Source organism: Ranitomeya variabilis, chromosome 2 (genome assembly GCF_051348905.1).
Source record: "Ranitomeya variabilis isolate aRanVar5 chromosome 2, aRanVar5.hap1, whole genome shotgun sequence".
Taxonomy (NCBI): Eukaryota; Metazoa; Chordata; class Amphibia; order Anura; family Dendrobatidae; genus Ranitomeya; species Ranitomeya variabilis.
The window spans coordinates 421,035,612-421,056,067 of NC_135233.1; the positions used below are offsets into that span (position 1 = coordinate 421,035,612).

At 49.3% G+C, this 20,456-nt stretch overlaps 1 protein-coding gene across 3 annotated transcripts in view; it reads right to left on the bottom strand.

Annotated features, from left to right (window-relative positions):
* LOC143809537 (uncharacterized) overlaps positions 1 to 15,243 on the bottom strand; it is a 197,113-nt gene extending 181,870 nt beyond the window's left edge. For 2 of the 3 annotated variants that reach the window (XM_077292591.1, XM_077292593.1), the window contains exon 1: positions 10,060 to 10,210. In XM_077292591.1, coding sequence (XP_077148706.1) covers positions 10,060 to 10,198 — 139 coding nt within the window. In that variant the 5' untranslated portion in view covers positions 10,199 to 10,210. Of the gene's footprint in view, positions 1 to 10,059; positions 10,211 to 15,152 lie in introns of those variants that run through there. The other variant, XM_077292594.1, reaches the window with a different exon arrangement.
* Positions 15,244 to 20,456: the final 5,213 nt, after the last annotated feature.

Consider the following 20,456-nt stretch of genomic DNA (forward strand, 5'->3'; position numbering starts at 1 on the left):
AGTATAATGCAGCCACCCCAGAGTATAATGCAGCCACCCCAGAGTATAATGCAGCCACCCCAGAGTATAATGCAGCCACCCCACAGAGTATAATGCAGCCACCCCAGAGTATGTAACCCCCATAGAATATAATACAGCCCACCTCCCCATAATATATAATGTAGCCCCCCATAGAATATAATGCAGCCCCCCATAGTATATAACGCAGCCTCCCCCATAGAATATAATATACCCCCACAATAGTATATAACACAGCCACATAGTACATAACATGGCCTCCCCCATAGAATATAATATACTCCCCATAGTATATAGCAAAGCCCGCATATTATATAGCACAAACCGCATAGTATACAGCACAGCCTGCATACTATAGCACAGCTCGCGTAGTAGATAACACAGCCCACACAGCAGTATTCAGCACAGACCACACAGTAGTATACAGCACAGACCACACAGTAGTATACAGCACAGCCCACGTAGAAGTATACAGCACAGTCCACACAGTAGTATACAGCACAGCCCACAGAGTAATATATACAGCACAGCCCACAAAGTAATATATACAGCACAGCCCACAAAGTAATATATACAGCACAGCCCACAGAGAACTATATACAGCACAGCCCACAGAGAACTATATACAGCACAGCCCACAGAGAACTATATAAAGCACAGCCCAGAGTACTATATACAGCACAGCCCAGAGTACTATATAAAGCACAGCCCAGAGAGTACTATATACAGCACAGCCCAGAGAGTACTATATACAGCACAGCCCAGAGAGTACTATATACAGCACAGCCCACAGAGTACTATATACAGCACAGCCCACAGAGTACTATATACAGCACAGCCCACAGAGTACTATACACAGCACAGCCCACAGAGTACTATATACAGCACAGCCCACAGAGTACTATATACAGCACAGCCCACAGAGTACTATATACAGCACAGCCCACAGAGTACTATACACAGCACAGCCCACAGAGTACTATATACAGCACAGCCCACAGAGCAATATATACAGCACAGCCCACAGAGTACTATATAAAGCACAGCCCAGAGTACTATATACAGCACAGCCCAGAGAGTACTATATACAGCACAGCCCAGAGAGTACTATATACAGCACAGCCCACAGAGTACTATACACAGCACAGCCCACAGAGTACTATACACAGCACAGCCCACAGAGTACTATATACAGCACAGCCCACAGAGTACTATATACAGCACAGCCCACAGAGTACTATACACAGCACAGCCCACAGAGTACTATATACAGCACAGCCCACAGAGAACTATATACAGCACACAGTAGTATACAGCACAGAGCACAGCCCACAGAGAACTATATACAGCCCACAGTAGTATACAGCACAGAGCACAGCCCACAGAGAACTATATACAGCACAGAGCACAGCCCACAGAGAACTATATACAGCCCACAGTAGCATACAGCACAGAGCACAGCCCACAGATAACTATATACAGCCCACAGTAGTATACAGCACAGAGCACAGCCCACAGAGAACTATATACAGCACAGAGCACAGCCCACAGAGAACTATATACAGCACAGAGCACAGCCCACAGAGAACTATATACAGCCCACAGTAGCATACAGCACAGAGCACAGCCCACAGAGAACTATATACAGCCCACAGTAGCATACAGCACAGAGCACAGCCCACAGAGAGCTATATACAGCCCACAGTAGTATACAGCACAGAGCACAGCCCACAGAGAGCTATATACAGCCCACAGTAGTATACAGCACAGAGCACAGCCCACAGAGAACTATATACAGCCCACAGCAGTATACAGCAGAGCACAGCCCACAGAGAACTATATACAGCCCACAGCAGTATACAGCACAGAGCACAGCCCACAGAGAGCTATATACAGCCCACAGTAGTATACAGCACAGAGCACAGCCCACAGAGAACTATATACAGCCCACAGCAGTATACAGCAGAGCACAGCCCACAGAGAACTATATACAGCCCACAGCAGTATACAGCACAGAGCACAGCCCACAGAGAACTATATACAGCCCACAGCAGTATACAGCACAGAGCACAGCCCACAGAGAACTATATACAGCCCACAGCAGTATACAGCACAGAGCACAGCCCACAGAGAACTATATACAGCCCACAGTAGTATACAGCACAGAGCACAGCCCACAGAGAACTATATACAGCCCACAGTAGTATACAGCACAGAGCACAGCCCACAGAGAACTATATACAGCCCACAGCAGTATACAGCACAGAGCACAGCCCACAGAGAACTATATACAGCCCACAGTAGTATACAGCACAGAGCACAGCCCACAGAGAACTATATACAGCCCACAGCAGTATACAGCACAGAGCACAGCCCACAGAGAACTATATACAGCCCACAGTAGTATACAGCACAGAGCACAGCCCACAGAGAACTATATACAGCCCACAGCAGTATACAGCACAGAGCACAGCCCACAGAGAACTATATACAGCCCACAGTAGTATACAGCACAGAGCACAGCCCACAGAGTACTATATACAGCCCACAGCAGTATACAGCACAGAGCACAGCCCACAGAGAACTATATACAGCCCACAGCAGTATACAGCACAGAGCACAGCCCACAGAGAACTATATACAGCCCACAGTAGTATACAGCACAGAGCACAGCCCACAGAGAGCTATATACAGCCCACAGTAGTATACAGCACAGAGCACAGCCCACAGAGAACTATATACAGCCCACAGTAGTATACAGCACAGAGCACAGCCCACAGAGAGCTATATACAGCCCACAGCAGTATACAGCACAGCCCACAGAGAACTATATACAGCCCACAGCAGTATACAGCACAGAGCACAGCCCACAGAGAACTATATACAGCCCACAGCAGTATACAGCACATAGCACAGCCCACAGAGAACTATATACAGCCCACAGCAGTATACAGCACAGAGCACAGCCCACAGAGAACTATATACAGCCCACATCTCTTCTCTTCCTCCCCTCACCTCCTCCGAGAATGGCCCCACAGTCCAGAAAAAAAAAAACTCTCCTCACCTCTCCTCGTGCCCAGCGTTGCTTCCTGGTTCCTGCTCCTGTCTCAGCAGCTGCAGTCTGCCCGGGACACAGCAGGTGCGCGATGATATGACATCATCGCGCACCTGCAGTGTCAGAGGCAGAGCGGGGAATGATGGGAGAGGAGCGTCTGTAGACGCTCTCTCCTCCATCATTGCATTCAACTGTACCGGCGTCTATACGCCGGTATAGTTGAATGCGACGGCGGGGGCGGCGGATTGAGCGGCCCACCACTGGCACCGGCCCTTCTGGCATTTGCCAGAAGTGCCCTATGGCCAGTCCGGCCCTGATGGCGTCCCATCTCAATTCCAGTCAATTTTGCATTGAAAAGTCAAATGGCGCTCCTTCCCTTCCAAGCTCTGCCATGCGCCCAAACAATGGTTTACACCCACATATGGGGTATCAGCGTACTCAGGACAAATTGCACAACATTTTTTGGGGTCCAATTTCTTCTCTTACCCTTGGGAAAATAAAAAATTGGGGGCGAAAAGATCATTTTTGTGAAAAAATATGATTTTTTATTTTTACGGCTCTGCATTATAAACTTCTGTGAAGCACTTGGTGGGTCAAAGTGCTCACCACACATCTAGATAAGTTCCTTAGGGGGTCTACTTTCCAAAATGGTGTCACTTGTAGGGAGTTTCAATGTTTAGGCACATCAGGGGCTCTCCAAACGCAACATGGCGTCCCATCTCAATTCCAGTCAATTTTGCATTGAAAAGTCAAATGGCGCTCCTTCCCTTCCAAGCTCTGCCATGCGCCCAAACAATGGTTTACACCCACATATGGGGTATCAGCGTACTCAGGACAAATTGCACAACATTTTTTGGGGTCCAATTTCTTCTCTTACCCTTGGGAAAATAAAAAATTGGGGGCGAAAAGATCATTTTTGTGAAAAAATATGATTTTTTATTTTTACGGCTCTGCATTATAAACTTCTGTGAAGCACTTGGTGGGTCAAAGTGCTCACCACACATCTAGATAAGTTCCTTAGGGGGTCTACTTTCCAAAATGGTGTCACTTGTAGGGAGTTTCAATGTTTAGGCACATCAGGGGCTCTCCAAACGCAACATGGCGTCCCATCTCAATTCCAGTCAATTTTGCATTGAAAAGTCAAATGGCGCTCCTTCCCTTCCAAGCTCTGCCATGCGCCCAAACAATGGTTTACACCCACATATGGGGTATCAGCGTACTCAGGACAAATTGCACAACATTTTTTGGGGTCCAATTTCTTCTCTTACCCTTGGGAAAATAAAAAATTGGGGGCGAAAAGATCATTTTTGTGAAAAAATATGATTTTTTATTTTTACGGCTCTGCATTATAAACTTCTGTGAAGCACTTGGTGGGTCAAAGTGCTCACCACACATCTAGATAAGTTCCTTAGGGGGTCTACTTTCCAAAATGGTGTCACTTGTAGGGAGTTTCAATGTTTAGGCACATCAGGGGCTCTCCAAACGCAACATGGCGTCCCATCTCAATTCCAGTCAATTTTACATTGAAAAGTCAAATGGCGCTCCTTCCCTTCCAAGCTCTGCCATGCGCCCAAACAATGGTTTACACCCACATATGGGGTATCAGCGTACTCAGGACAAATTGCACAACATTTTTTGGGGTCCAATTTCTTCTCTTACCCTTGGGAAAATAAAAAATTGGGGGCGAAAAGATCATTTTTGTGAAAAAATATGATTTTTTATTTTTACGGCTCTGCATTATAAACTTCTGTGAAGCACTTGGTGGGTCAAAGTGCTCACCACACATCTAGATAAGTTCCTTAGGGGGTCTACTTTCCAAAATGGTGTCACTTGTAGGGAGTTTCAATGTTTAGGCACATCAGGGGCTCTCCAAACGCAACATGGCGTCCCATCTCAATTCCAGTCAATTTTGCATTGAAAAGTCAAATGGCGCTCCTTCCCTTCCAAGCTCTGCCATGCGCCTAAACAATGGTTTACACCCACATATGGGGTATCATCGTACTCAGGACAAATTGTACAACAACTTTGGGGGTCCATTTTCTCCTGTTACCCTTGGTAAAATAAAACAAATTGGAGCTGAAATAAATTTTGTGTGAAAAAAAGTTAAATGTTCATTTTTATTTAAACATTCCAAAAATTCCTGTGAAACACCTGAAGGGTTAATAAACTTCTTGAATGTGGTTTTGAGCACCTTGAGGGGTGCAGTTTTTAGAATGGTGTCACACTTGAGTATTTTCTATCATATAGACCCCTCAAAATGACTTCAAATGAGATGTGGTCCCTAAAAAAAAATGGTGTTGTAAAAATGAGAAATTGCTGGTCAACTTTTAACCCTTATAACTCCGTCACAAAAAAAAATTTTGGTTCCAAAATTGTACTGATGTAAAGTAGACATGTGGGAAATGTTACTTATTAAGTATTTTGCGTGACATATGTCTGTGATTTAAGGGCACAAAAATTCAAAGTTGGAAAATTGCAAAATTTTCAAAATTTTCGCCAAATTTCCATTTTTTTCACAAATAAACGCAAGTTATATCGAATAAATTTTACCTTTAACATGAAGTACAATATGTCACGAGAAAACAATGTCAGAATCGCCAAGATCCGTCAAAGCGTTCCAGAGTTATAGCCTCATAAAGGGACAGTGGTCAGAATTGTAAAAATTGGCCCGGTCATTAACGTGCAAACCACCCTTGGGGGTGAAGGGGTTAATGAAATAAATACACAGGGTGTTGTAATAGCTTTATTAAACGCTCAATCCACATGACGACCCTTGTCTTCTGAAAAAAAGCGAAAATAAAAAAGCAACAATATCCCATACCATAATGTGTATGGGATATTGTTGCTTTTTTATTTTCGCTTTTTTTCAGAAGACAAGGGTCGTCATGTGGATTGAGCGTATAATAAAGCTATTACAACACTCTGTGTATTTATTTCATTAAAATACTTTATTCATAATGTGTGTGTTTTTTAACCCTTTATTACTATTGGATTAATAATGGATAGGTGTCTTATTGACGCCTCTCCACTATTAACCAGGCTTAATGTCACTTTACAGTAGCAAGGTGACATTGACGCCTTATTACCCCATTTCCCACCGCTACTCGGGAGTGGGAAGAGTGTGGCTAAGTGACAGAATAGGCGCATCTTTACAGATGTGCCTTTCCTGGGGTGGCTGGGGGCAGATGTTTTTAGCCGGGGGGGGGGGGGGGGCAATAACCATGGTCCCTCTTTAGGCTATTAATATCTGCTCTCAGTCACTGGCTTTCCCACTCTGGCGGAGAAAATTGCGCGGGAGCCCACGCCATTTTTTTCCGTGATTTAACCTTTTATTTTATTTTTATTTTGCACACACACTCTACTAACATTATTACTGAGGAATATGTAAAAAAATAAGGGATATGAAATGGTTTACTGTATGTAACCATGTCTCATATCCTGTCGGGTTTGATAAGGAGATAGCAAAAGCCGGCAATTGAGTTACCGGCTTTTCTGCGATCTAGCTCTGTATTAAATATAAATAAATATATATATATATATATATATATATATATATATATATATATATATGTGTGTCAATGATATACAGTATACAGTATATATATACACCTATTCTATGTGTAGACATTTATTCTACCTATTCTATTCTAACCTGTCAGTGTGATGTTACTGTATACCACACTGAATTGCCGGCTTTTCTATAGGACACCGGTGCTGCGTATTTCTCGCAAGTCACACTGTTGGTCCATGTGTAATCCGTATTTTTCTCGCCCCCATAGACTTTCATTGGCAGATTTTTTGCGCAATCCGCTGACAAACGCAGCATGCTGAAATTTTCTCAGCCCGTAAAATATGGCCGAGAAATATACGGCAGATAGGAGCTGCCCCATAGAGAATCATTGGTCTGCGTGCAATGCTTTTTTTTGTGCCTCTCATACATCCGTATTCCTCTCTAGTGTGACCCCGGCCTTAGACCTACATTTTTTCTTATTGCTCCCTCTCTGTAAAAACGTTTTTGTCATGATACAATTTTGTCTACTTTGTGCATTTTTGTAATTTAATAAAGCTAAATACTTTTTAAGTAAATTTTCTCTTGGACTACTCACTCCAGGTGTTTTTTTTGTTTTTATAGTGAATAGGAGTGTCCATTTGGGTACTACCCAAGTCCCAGTAACTCAGCCAAGGGACTATATGTAGGATGTTACAGTGATGCATTCTGCTCTGATTTTTCTGTTTCCTTGCAGTGTTAGATGCAGCACTGTAAGGCCACCACCATCATCGCCACCACTCCTCTGGAACCATTCATGCTGCCAGGAGAAGCCTTCTGACCCCACAAGCTGTACAGCAATAAGTCACCTATTTGTAAGCTTAATTTTCCTTGCAATCTCCTACTAATTCTAAAGAATATTGTGCCAAACGGGTGGAGTCTCTCAAGAGCGCCGTGCTATTAGTCGAGCATGGACCCTCATGGATGGTCACCATGACGGGTCTCCTGTTACTCTCAGGATGAGAACTAAGACCCTGGAGTTCAGTTTTGTGTGACGTTTGACTCTTGCTCCAGGACGTTCTCCGCAGTTGTGGCCTCTTTATTCTGGCGTCGTGACGTTGCCCGTTCTGTGACTTTGTGGCTTCTGTATGGTTTTCATCCTTATATCTGCTGTCTGTCCCGTATGAGGAGACCATTGCTCTGTGTGTCCGTCCACAGATGCCACCGCCATCATCCATGAGGTCCTGATTCTTTGGTCATCACACTATCTTGGAGACATCCTGAAGGTTTGGCAGCGCGATGGAGGATGCATCCGGCCCCTTAATTCTCGCTTTTGTGATCAGGTCTCCTGCAGTCATTTCCCCGGAGCCTTTCGGGTTCCAGAAGGTCTAATAAAACCTGAGGAGCTTGTGATGCGTTCGGAGGCGTCGATGTCTCCAGCCATGTCTGGACCTTGTTGATCTTTGATTAAGTCTCATCTTTCGCCTTCTCTTCCCAATGTCGCAGCTCGATCTTTTCAGTGGTGTCTTACTTGTCATTTTCGTTCTCTTTGCTCAGATATTAACCCTGTGTTTGCCGTCCTCGTCTCTTTGACTTTATGGCTGCCAGATTACAGCCACGTCTCGGCGGTCGCCAGACTAATATCCACCGTTTCATAGTTTTTAAGGTGGAGGATGACCTACAGGTGCATCTCCCAAAATTAGAATATCATTAAACAGTTAATTTATTTAAATTCTTCAATACAAAAAGTGAATCTCCTACATTCCATAGAGTCATTACACACAGAGTGATCTATTTCATATGTTTATTTCTGTTAATGTTGATGATTATGGATTACAGCCAATGAAATCCCAAAAGTCATTATCTCAGTAAATTAGAATAATTAACAAAAAACACCTGTAAAGGCTCCTAAGTGTTTATAAAGGTCCCTTAGTCTGTTTCAGTAGCTCCACAATCATGGGGGAAGACTGCTGACCTGACAGATGTGCAGAAGGCATCACTGACACTCCACAAGGAGGGGAAGCCACAAAAGGTCATTGGTAAAGAAGCCAGCTGTTCACAGAGTGCTGTATCCAAGCATATTAATGGAAAGTGAAGTGGAAGGAAAAACTGTGGTAGAAAAAGGTGCACAAGCAACCGGGATAACCGCAGCCTGGAAAGGATTGTTAAGAAAAGGCCATTCAATAATGCGGGGGAGATTCACAAGGAGTGGACCGCTGCTGGAGTCATTGCTTCAAGAGCCACCACACACAGACGTGTCCAGGACATGGGCTACAAGTGTCACATTCCTTGTGTCAGCCACTCATGACCAATAGACAACGCCAGAAGCATCTTACCTGGACCAAGGAGGAAAAGAACTGGACTGTTGTCAGTGGTCCAAGATCCCAGAGTCTGGAGGAAGAGTGGAGAGGCCACAATCCAAGCTGCTGGAGGTCTAGTGTGAGGTCTCCACAATCAGTGATGGTTTGGGGAGCCATGTCATCTGCTGGTGTAGGTTCACTGTGTTTTATCAAGACCAAAGTCAGCGCAGCCGTCTACCAGGACATTTTAGAGCTTCCCTCTGCTGACAATCTTTTTGGAGATGGAAATATCATTCTCCAGCAGGACTTGGCCCCTGTCCACACTGCCAAAAGTACCAATGCCTGGTGTAAAAACAACAGTATCACTGGGCTTGATTGGCAGCAAACTCGCCTGACCTTAACCCCATAGAAAATCTATGAAGTATTGTCAAGAGGAAGATGAGACACCAGACCCAACAATGCAGATGAGCTGAAGGCTGCTATCAAAGCAACCTGAGCTTCCATAGCCCCTCAGCAGCGCCACAGGCTGATCGCCTCCATGCCACGCCGCATTGATGCAGTAATTGATGCAAAAGGAGCCAGACTAAGTATTGAGGGCATTTACTGAACATACATTTCAGTAGGACAACATTTCGGATTTTACAATCATTTTTTATGCTGGTGTTATAAAGTATTCTAATTTACTGAGATAATGACTTTGGGGTTTTCATTGGCTACAAGCCATAATCATCAACATTAACAGAAATAAACACGTGAAATAGATCACTCTGTGTGTAATACTATAGAATAAAGGAGTTTCACTTTTTGTATTGAACACTGAAATAAATTCACTTTTTGATGATATACTATTTTAGTGAGAAGCACTTGTAAGTCCATCGAGGTCAACCTACAGTATAACCTCACATCCAAGCAGACATCACGGAATAAAGCAGACGCGTCTCATGGATACAATGTATCTGAGCTGTACCGCGGCCTGTGCACCTCCAGCCAGTGACCCTCCTTATACTCCACCATCTCCAGGAAACGAGAACTCCTATCATCCATGTAAAGACTGAGCGGATCTTTCCAATCGATGGTGTCTGAACAGACGACTGCTATCTTGCATATGTCATATCGCCTGCTTCTATGTTATACTTCCACACACCTGTCACCACCTCGCGGTCCGGGGTGCCCACTTTCTCTTCCCCGCCTGCTCATACCTCTTCTGGTCCTGTCCTGAGCCAGCAGGGTCACGCTCCGGTCGTCCTCCGGGGTCCGTCCCTGCAGACATGCTGCCCGGGTCCTTGCTCCCATGTCTGCTGCACTTCCTCCTTCCTCTTCCTCTCCTAGGGAGTGCATAGGGGGCAGGCAGGCGAGCTCTCTGGCTTCTTAAAGGGCCAGCCCCTCTCCACTCACTGCCCCTCCTCCCGGCCTATCACCTGAGGCTGGAGGTATATAAGGATCTCAGTCACTCCTGGACACCGCCTGGGCATCTTCTATTATCCTGAAGTCTCTGCTCCAGGTCTTGTCTAGCTAGGCTTACCAGTCCAATTTGCCTGTCTTACTCGGTTTACCTTTTTCCCTAGGATCGTGTCTGGTCTTCTCGGCTTCCTGAGTCCCGTATCCAGTGCGGTTCCCTGCAGTCTTCAGCCTGCTTCCAAGTTCCTCATTCTGCCCCGCTTTTGTCCGTTCATTTCTTCCCAACCTCCTAGGTCGGTTTAACACAGGTTTCTGCTTCATCGGACCCTCTATTGGAGGTCAAGGGGAAATCCCTGTATTGGGGTCACTCCAAGCCTTGGACTCCTTAGAGGCACCCTGGTGTTTTGGTCCTGTGGACCAAGCTTTTGAACCTGCTTCCCTGGTCTGGCTCTCCCTTCCTGGTATCAGCAACCGCTGTATTTGTGGTCCAGTGGGTCCACCCGATTGATCCTTCGGTAGGGCGTGACAGATTTTGCCCAGGCCATGGACCCCGCTGATGCCAGGTTCGATGCTCAGAGGGAGCTCACTAGTCTCCGCCAGAGCCAGGAACAGCTTGTTGCGTTCATGCGGACCCTTGAGGCCCGTCTAAGTTCCCCTCAGGGGGTGGATGCATCTTACTCCTCATCTTGCAGATCTCCATCAGGAGCTGGATCAACAAGGACGGATGCAGACCCAGATGCTGGATTACATGACGTCTGTGGACGAGCGGCTCTCGAATCTGCAGCGGTCTCCTTCTGCCCCGGTTGCTGCATCCGTGTTGAGTTCCGGTGCCGTAGGAGGCGTCTTCTCTTCCCCTCGTCTCTGCAAACCCACCAGGTACTCTGGGGATCCAAAAATGTGCAGGGGTTTTATCAACCAATGCCAGCTGCATTTCAGGCTTCTCCCTCATCAATACCCTACGGATGTGGCGAAAGTGGCCTTTCTGGCATCACACCTGGAGGGCGAGGCCTTGGCCTGGTTCAACCCACTACTGGAGAGAGAGGACCCCATTGTTTCCGATTTGCGGGCCTTCTTGGAAACCTTCCGGAAGATCTTTGATGAGCCAGGTCGGGTGGCTTCTGCCACGGAGGAGTTGTTCAACTTACAGCAAGGTACTCTGTCGGTTGGCCAATACGCCATACAGTTTCGCACTTTGGCTTCTGAGCTTCGCTGGTCTGACGAGCCCCTGATCGGTGTCTTCCGGAGAGGGTTATCCAGTCGCCTGAAGGACGAGCTCGCCATACGAGATCTTCCCGGTACCCTCGACGAATACATCTCCCTTGCCGTCCGGATAGATCGCTGCCTACAAGAACGCACCAAGGAGAGAACCCAGGAGAGAAGACCACCTCGATTGGCACCCTCTTTTCAGAGGCCTCTGTTACCAGGTAACGCTTCATCTGCTGAAGCACCCGAACCCATGGAGGTGGATCGTCTCCGGCTGAGTCCCCGGGAGCGTGAGGAGAGAGTCGCCCGGAGGTTGTGTCTCTATTGTGGTGGCTCCAACCATTTTTGCCGGCAATGTCCCAGAAGACCGGAAAACTCCTCCACCTAGGACAGGTAAGAGAGGCCATCCTAGGTGAGAGTGATACCTCTCAACCGTTAACTGTTTCCATACAGGTGAAGGTCGGTGACAGGCGATTCTCAGAGTTGGCGTATTTGGACACGGGATCTGCAGGTAACTTTATTCAGCGAGACATGGCTCTCCGCCTCGGCATTCCTATACACCCCCTGCAGCATCCCCGCATCATCACCACCATAGACGGGAGACCCCTACAAGATTCCGTTGAGGGCATTACCAGTGAGGTGGAGCTTCAGATCGGAGCTCTCCATGCTGAGAAGATTGCCTTTTACGTGCTACCCACTCTCTCCCTGCCTTTCATGCTCGGTCTGCCATGGCTGAGTATGCATGAGCCAGTCATAGACTGGCGTAATGGGGAGGTCCAGCGCTGGGGTTCGGCCTGCCATAGCCGTTGCCTACTGTCCGTCCGGCCTATCCGTTTGCCTCCCTCACCTACGTCCTTGCCCGGACTTCCGGAGGCCTACTGGGCGTATGCGGATGTCTACGATAAACGAGAAGCAGAGGTCTTGCCCCCGCACAGGCCTTATGATTGTCCCATCGATTTGGTTCCAGGTGCTTCTTTTCCTACAGGACGAATCTACCCTCTGTCCCCTGCTGAGACTCAGGCGATGTCAGAATATGTCACAGACAGCTTGGCCCGGGGATTCATCCAGAGGTCCACATCCCCTGTGGGAGCCGGGTTCTTCTACGCGAAAAAGAAAGACGGGTCTTTGCGTCCTTGCATTGACTACCGCGGATTAAACGCTATCACGGTAAAGAATAAGTACCCACTACCTCTTATTCCAGAACTCTTCGATCGGCTCCGGGGAGCCCGGATCTTCACCAAGCTGGACCTGCGAGGGGCTTACAACCTAGTCCGCATCCGGGCCGGTGACGAGTGGAAAACCGCCTTCAACATCCGTGATGGTCACTTCGAGTACCGGGTGATACCCTTCGGACTGTGCAACGCACCAGCCGTTTTCCAGGAGTTCGTGAACGACGTCTTCCGTGACATGCTGTACGTATGTGTAGTGGTATACCTGGATGACATCTTGGTTTTCTCCCCAGACCTACCCATACACAGAAGAGACGTCCGACGAGTTCTCCTTCGATTACGGGAGAATCGCTTGTATGCCAAGTATGAGAAATGCCTCTTTGAGCGGTCTTCTCTGCCGTTCCTTGGATACATCGTCTCTGACTCTGGGCTGGAGATGGATCCTGACAAGGTGTCGGCCATCATGAACTGGCCTCGGCCGGTCGGGATCAAAGCCATCCAGCGGTTCGTAGGATTCGCCAACTACTACCGGCAGTTTATCCAGCACTTCTCGGATCTGGTCAAGCCTCTCACAGGACTCACACGCAAGGGAGTACCTGCTAATGGATGGACTCCAGAGGCCGAGTGTTCCTTCCAGGCACTCAAACGGGCCTTCTCCTCCGCACCAGCCCTGCACAGGCCCGTCGCGGAGAAGCAGTTCTTTCTGGAGGTGGACGCATCCTCCACAGGTGCCTGGGCCGTCCTCACGCAGAAAGCCGCCTCCGGACGTATGGTTTCTTGCGGCTTCTTTTCGAAGGCCTTTACCCCCTGTGAGCGGAACTACTCCATTGGTGACCATGAGTTGCTTGCCATCAAGATGGCCTTGGAGGAGTGGCTTTACCTCCTAGAGGGCACGGTGCACCCAGTGGTGATCTACACCGACCACAAGAACTTGGCCTATCTCCAGTCTGCCCAGAGGCTCAATCCTCGCCAGGCCCGTTGGTCTTTATTCTTTGCTCGGTTTGACTACCGTCTTCATTTTCGTCCTGCAGATAAGAATATCAAGGCTGACGCCCTTTCCCGGTCTTTTCTTACCAACGATCAGGAGGAGGAACCTCGTCCCATCATCGATCCGTCCAAGGTGATCATGGTTGCACCGCTTCTACTGTCGCAGGTACCTCCTGGTAAGACGCTGGTTCCTGAACAGAATCGAGAACGCGTCCTTCGCTGGGGATATTCCTCCTTACTAGCCGGTCACGCGGGTCTGACAAAGACTCTACAGTTGATCGGTCGGCACTACTGGTGGCCTGGGATGCGTCAAGAGGTGTCAGACTACGTCTCTGCCTGTTCTTCCTGTGCCCGCAACAAGACCCCCAAACGGCTTCCCGCCGGTCAACTCTTGCCCTTGCCTATACCATCAGAACCATGGCAACACATTGCGATGGACTTCATCACGGATCTCCCTGCATCCTCCGGGAATACTGTCATCTGGGTCGTGGTGGACAGATTTTCCAAGATGAGTCACTTCGTTTCTCTGCCTGGTCTTCCTTCGACACCCAAGCTGGCCGAGTTGTTTGTTCAACATATCCTCCGGTTGCATGGTTTACCCTCCAACATCGTTTCCGATAGGGGAGTACAATTCGTGTCCCGATTCTGGTGGTCTCTCTGCAGGAAACTCGATATTGCCTTGGACTTCTCTTCGGCTTATCATCCACAGTCTAACGGACAGGTGGAACGGGTAAACCAGGTGTTGGCAGGTTTTCTACGACACTTTGTCAACGCACACCACGACAACTGGACGTCCCTACTGCCTTGGGCGGAGTTCTCGTACAATAATCATGTTGGTGAGTCCTCTCGTAACACTCCATTTTTTATTGTATATGGACAGCACCCGAGGATCCCGACTCCCTTGGACATCGCGACTCCCAATCCTGCAGCAGAGGCTGTGGCTCGCGACTTCGCCAACATCTGGAACAAGACTCGTGAAGCTCTTGTGAAAGCATCCCTGCGTATGAGGGACCATGCCGACAAGAGAAGACTTGATGCCCAGATGTTTCAACCGGGTGACAAGGTATGGTTATCAGCCAAGTACGTCCGCCTTAAGGTGCCCTCCTTCAAGCTCGGCCCTTGGTACATCGGACCATTCGAGGTGTCCCGGAGACTCAACGATGTGTGCTATCGGCTACTACTGCCTCCTTCTCTGCGAATACATAATTCTTTCCACCGTTCCCTCCTCAAACCTGTGATCCTCAACTGCTTCTCCCAGGATCCGGGAGAGCGTCCGCCTCCGATTTCGGCCAATGATGAGTATGAGGTCAGTGCCATTACGGACGTGAAGAAGAGAGGGCGTGCCACATGGTACCTGGTCGACTGGAAGGGGTTTGGTCCTGAGGAGAGGTCCTGGGAACCGGAGGGCAACATCCATGCTCCTCGTCTCCTACGTCGGTTCCTTGACAGTCGCCGCCCGGGGGCGCCTAGAGGGGGGGTACTGTCACCACCTCGCGGTCCGGGGCGCCCACTTTCTCTTCCCTGCCTGCTCATACCTCTTCTGGTCCTGTCCTGAGCCAGCAGGGTCACGCTCCGGTCATCCGCCGGCGCTCCGGGGTCCGTCCCTGCAGACATGCTGCCCGGGTACTTGCTCCCATGTCTGCTGCACTTCCTCCTTCCTCTTCCTCTCCTAGGGAGTGCATAGGGGGCAGGCAGGCGAGCTCTCTGGCTTCTTAAAGGGCCAGCCCCTCTCCACTCACTGCCCCTCCTCCCGGCCTATCACCTGAGGCTGGAGGTATATAAGGATCTCAGTCACTCCTGGACGCCGCCTGGGCATCTTCTATTATCCTGAAGTCTCTGCTCCAGGTCTTGTCTAGCTAGGCTTACCAGTCCAATTTGCCTGTCTTACTCTGTTTACCTTTTTCCCTAGGATCGTGTCTGGTCTTCTCGGCTTCCTGAGTCCCGTATCCAGTGCGGTTCCCTGCAGTCTTCAGCCTGCTTCCAAGTTCCTCCTTCTGCCCCGTTTTTGTCTGTTCATTTCTTCCCAACCTCCTAGGTCGGTTTAACACAGGTTTCTGCTTCATCGGACCCTCTATTGGAGGTCAAGGGGAAATCCCTGTATAGGGGTCACTCCAAGCCTTGGACTCCTTAGAGGCACCCTGGTGTTTTGGTCCTGTGGCCTTCCTTTGGGGTGTCTCCCCTAGTATATTTGTATTTCTTTACAATAAAGCTTTTGAACCTGCTTCCCTGGTCTGGCTCTTCCTTCCTGGTATCAGCAACCGCTGTATTTGCGGTCCAGTGGGTCCACTCGATTGATCCTTCGGTAGGGCGTGACAACACGGCTCACGTGTTATCTCCTCCTACAAAGAAAATATCATTATTCCACTTTTAGGCCATGTTCCCACCATGAATTTCGGTGAGTTTTTGGCACTGCATCTTACCTTATGGGCGCAGAAAATCTGCAACATGAAAAACTCACCAAAAGCTCTTGGTGTGAACGTGGCCGTATAAATGGTTACAATCTGGTGACTCCTAGGCGGTATATACCGCAGACAGGACACGTCTTTATCGTTTGCGCCGTCCCTGGACTGTGCCGACCTTTCCCGGATAAATCCGCCTTTTCCAGATAAAATCAGATGGTTTCTGCAGATAAACGCATAATGAGGAAGGATCTTTCAGACATATTCATCTTATTAAGAGAACAGTTGCTAAAATCCCATTACAGACAGGTATGTGAAGCTGCTGGAGCCAGCAAACCTTGAGGTGTAGAATCCTCCGTAGGCTGCAGTCGGTACTATTCAGCCGCCCCTTAACCTTGCGCACAAGCAGAGATGGCTGCAGTGGCCCAGATGTACATGAAAGCTCATTTTAAACCAGCCATGTGTACTGATGATGCTGTGCAACCCTGGATGGTCCAGATGGGTCGAGTAGTGGATGGTGGTGGACGGCCACCATGTCCCAACAAGGAAGTGAAGTCAGCAAGGAGGTGGCGGAGTCATGTTTTCGGCCGGAATCATGGAGAAAGCTGGTAGCCTCTTTAGGATCCATGAAGGTGTGAAAATGACCTCAGTAAAGTATATAGAGTTTCTGACAACCACTTTCTTCCGTGGTCCAAAAAGAAGAACCTCGCCGTCCGTAGCAAAATCATCTCACGCTGACAATGTCCCTGCTCATGCTGCAGAGAAGACCCAAGTCATTGGCTGCTATGGGCATAGAGGAGAGAGACTCGTGATGCGGCCACCATCTTCCCCTGACCTAATGAGAACCTTTGGAGGATCCTCCAGCAGAAGATCTATGAGGGTGGAAGGGCAATCACATCAGAACAGCAGCTCTGGGGGCGATTCTGACATCCGGCAAAGAAATTCAAGCAGAAACTCCCAAGATGAATGGAGGCCGAATTGTGGAGGTGAAATCACAGAAGAGTCTGGTGTGACGTGGACTCGGCCTGAGGAGGTTCCTGGTGGAATAGCTTCTGATATCAGTAACGTGACGTCTAACACTGCAGATCCCACAAATCACCGATCTCAGATCTTTACAACCTAGAAGATGTTTGGACTCTCATTCTGCAGAAGAATTTGCTGCTTTTTGAGTTTCTTTAGTCTTGAAATTAAATCCTGAGCTAATTGTTAGATTTGTCCAATAAATGTGATTTATCCTCTAACGTTCGATGATTGAACATTGTACAACTCATCTGCATCCAGGAAAATAATGGTGTATTCTTTAATGAGAAGAGATCACCCACCTGTGAGGAGCGAGGAGATAACCACCTGTGAGGGGCCAGGAGATAGCCACCTATGAAGGGCAAGGAGATAACCGCCCGTGAGGGGCGAGGAGATAACCACCAGTAAGGGGCGAGAAGATAACCGTCCGTGAGGGGCGAGGAGATAACTGCCCGTGAGGGGAGAGGAGATAGCCACCTGTGAGGGGCCAGGAAATAGCCACCTGTGAGGGGCCAGGAGATAGCCACCTGTGAGGGGCCAGGAGATAGCCGCCTGTGAAGGACAAGGAGATAACCGCCCATGAGGGGCGAGGAGATAACTGCCCTTGAGGGAAGAGGAGATAACCGCCCGTGAGGGGAGAGGAGAAAACCACCAGTGAGGGGCGAGGAGATAACCGCCCGTGAGGGGTGAGGAGATAACCGCCCGTGAGGGGAGAGGAGATAACCGCCCGTGAGGGGAGAGGAGATAACCGCCCGTGAGGGGAGAGGAGATAACCGCCCGTGAGGGGAGAGGAGTCATGCTGGAGGAGTCTAAGCACTGTAGCCTGAGTGTAATGAGTGTGCCACACCAGAGAAGGTTTATTGAAAAAGGAAGGTACCGGTCCGCTGCCGAAACACGTAGTGGTTTAATAAAAGGTTTGGTAAACCACTAATCCATTGCAGTTTGCTCTATAGACATAGCGCTCCTTAAATTGACCACATACATCTTTTTTTCAAAAAACGTTGATATTCCCTTTGAAGGATTGTGGCTGGAGCAGCATGGGGCCATAGAGTTCATCTCCAGGCAACAGGACCTGAAGTGACGTCACATCCTGTGAAGCGGCATCACGTGACTGGATCTTGTGCCTACGTGACCAGACCAGGACGCACAGCACAGGAGCAGTCCGGGGCAACAGAGCAGGAGTGCACGGAGACGTCCGCTACCGGAGCTGTGCAGGGGTGCACGGAGACGTCCGCTACTGGAGCTGTGCAGGAGTGCATGGAGACGTCCGCTACCGGAGCTGTGCAGGGGTGCACAGAGATGTCTGCTACTGGAGCTGTCCAGGGGTGCACGGAGATGTCCGCTACCGTAGCTGTGCAGGGGTGCACGGAGATGTCCGCTACCGGAGCTGTGCAGGGGTGCACGGAGATGTCCGCTACTGGAGCTGTGCAGGGGTGCATGGAGACGTCTGCTACCGGAGCTGTGCAGGGGTGCATGGAGACGTCCGCTACCGAAGCTGTGCAGGGGTGCACGGAGATGTCCGCTACCGGAGCTGTGCAGGGGTGCACGGAGATGTCCGCCACCGGAGCTGTGCAGGGGGGAACGGAGACATCCGCTACCAGAGCTGTGCAGGGGTGCGCAACTCTTCCAGGTGAAAGGTTAATCCCCCCACTTTTCATTGAAATATCCCCATTAAACCGCCTGGTGCTTCTCAAGCTGCGCTCTTCCATGTTTATTGTTTTACACCAGAGAAGGTGGCAGTCTGGTGCCTGAGAGTGGGCGTCTGGTACCTGGTAACTGAGGAGAGTAGACAGCAAAGGTGATGGTGAGAAGAGTGGTGACCCGCGCTGACACTGTGCGCCACGCTGCTGAAAGGGTGACACCTGGAAGTGCTGCTGAGGAAAGTGCCAGCAGATCATCACAAGTGTCAAAAGAGAAAAAGTAAAATACTAGAGGTAACACATTCCACTAATAATTTTGTCTGAGCACATTACAGCTGGGACGGTATGGACCAGCGACTGTGACCGCAGGGACTGCGCACATTTACCGAAGTTCCCAGACATAAAACTTCAGATCTTTCCACTTCTTAGTGTGATGATAGTTGGTGCAGAATGTAATAAAGATTCTGTCCTTACTATCTGAAGAGACCCGGCCCCCCGCGCCGCTCATCTCCTACAAATCATTTCCTTTTGTTTAATTTAAGACAAAATTATTGAGAGGCGGTGTCTCAGAGGGATTTATTAATGCGCATCCTCCAGATACCGCGCCTCACACAGCACAAATATCGGGTTTGCTGGGATTTCCAAATTATATTTAATTGGACAATTATTCAAGCTAGAAAAGCGAGCGGCGTAAACTAAGGAGCTGGTAAAAAACACCTTGTCTGTTCGGAGAGTTCTTCTCTGACCCAAGAGGCACAATTGTATCCGCTGCAAATTTATTTTGAAGTAATTGCAATGTCTAAAAAAAAGCAGAATAATAAAATAACCACGCCGCTGATGGCAGACAGAAGGATGTGCGATCGGAACGTGCCGCCATGACGGATTATCGGGGGTGGCATACAGGGGGGCATATTATCAGACGTGATCCTGTACATATTTCATCAATGTTGATTTTTTTTTTCTGGAGCCGATTGTTTCATGTTCGGCTTTTTGCTGTAAATGAGGTCCGTGGTGACTTCACTCCCTGGAAAACTTTGTAGCGAGTTTTGTTTTCTGAAGAGAAATCACGTTTGTTCAGAGATGACTACAAAAAGCCAAAAAGACATTCAGATTGGGATGTAGAACCCCCTCCCTGGGAGATGCTGGGGTCTGTGGTGACCAGTAGGGGGCAGTGATTGGGAGCTTAGTTTTGTAGGGTGAAATTGCCGGATCAGTAGGGTAATAACGAGGTCCTAGACGTGTGCAGCCCTCCCGGACAGGTGCGGCCCTCCTGGCCGGGTGTGGCCCTCCTGGATGGGTGCGGCTCTCCTGGACGGGTGCGGCCCTTCTGGCCAGCTGCGGCCCTCCGGGACGGGTGTGGCCCTCCTGGACAGTTGCGGCCCTCCTGGACTGGTACTGCTCTCTTGGACCGGTGCAGCCCTCCTGGACAGGTGTGGCTCTCCTGGACTGGTGCTGCTCTCCTGGACTGGTGCGGCCCTCCTGGACAGTTGCGGCCCTCCTGGACTGGTGCTGCTCTCCTGGACCGGTGCAGCCCTCCTGGACAGGTGTGGCTCTCCTGGACCGGTGCGGCCCTCCTGGACAGGTGTGGCTCTCCAGGACGGGTGCAGCCCTCCTGGCCAGGTGCGGCCCTCCTGGGCGGGTGCAGCCCTCCTGGACAGGTGCGACCCTCCTGGACGGGTGAGGCTCTCCTGGACGGGTGTGGCCCTCCTGGACAGGTGCGGCCCTCCTGGACAGGTGCGGCCCTCCTGGACAGGTGCGGCCCTCCTGGATGGATGTGGCC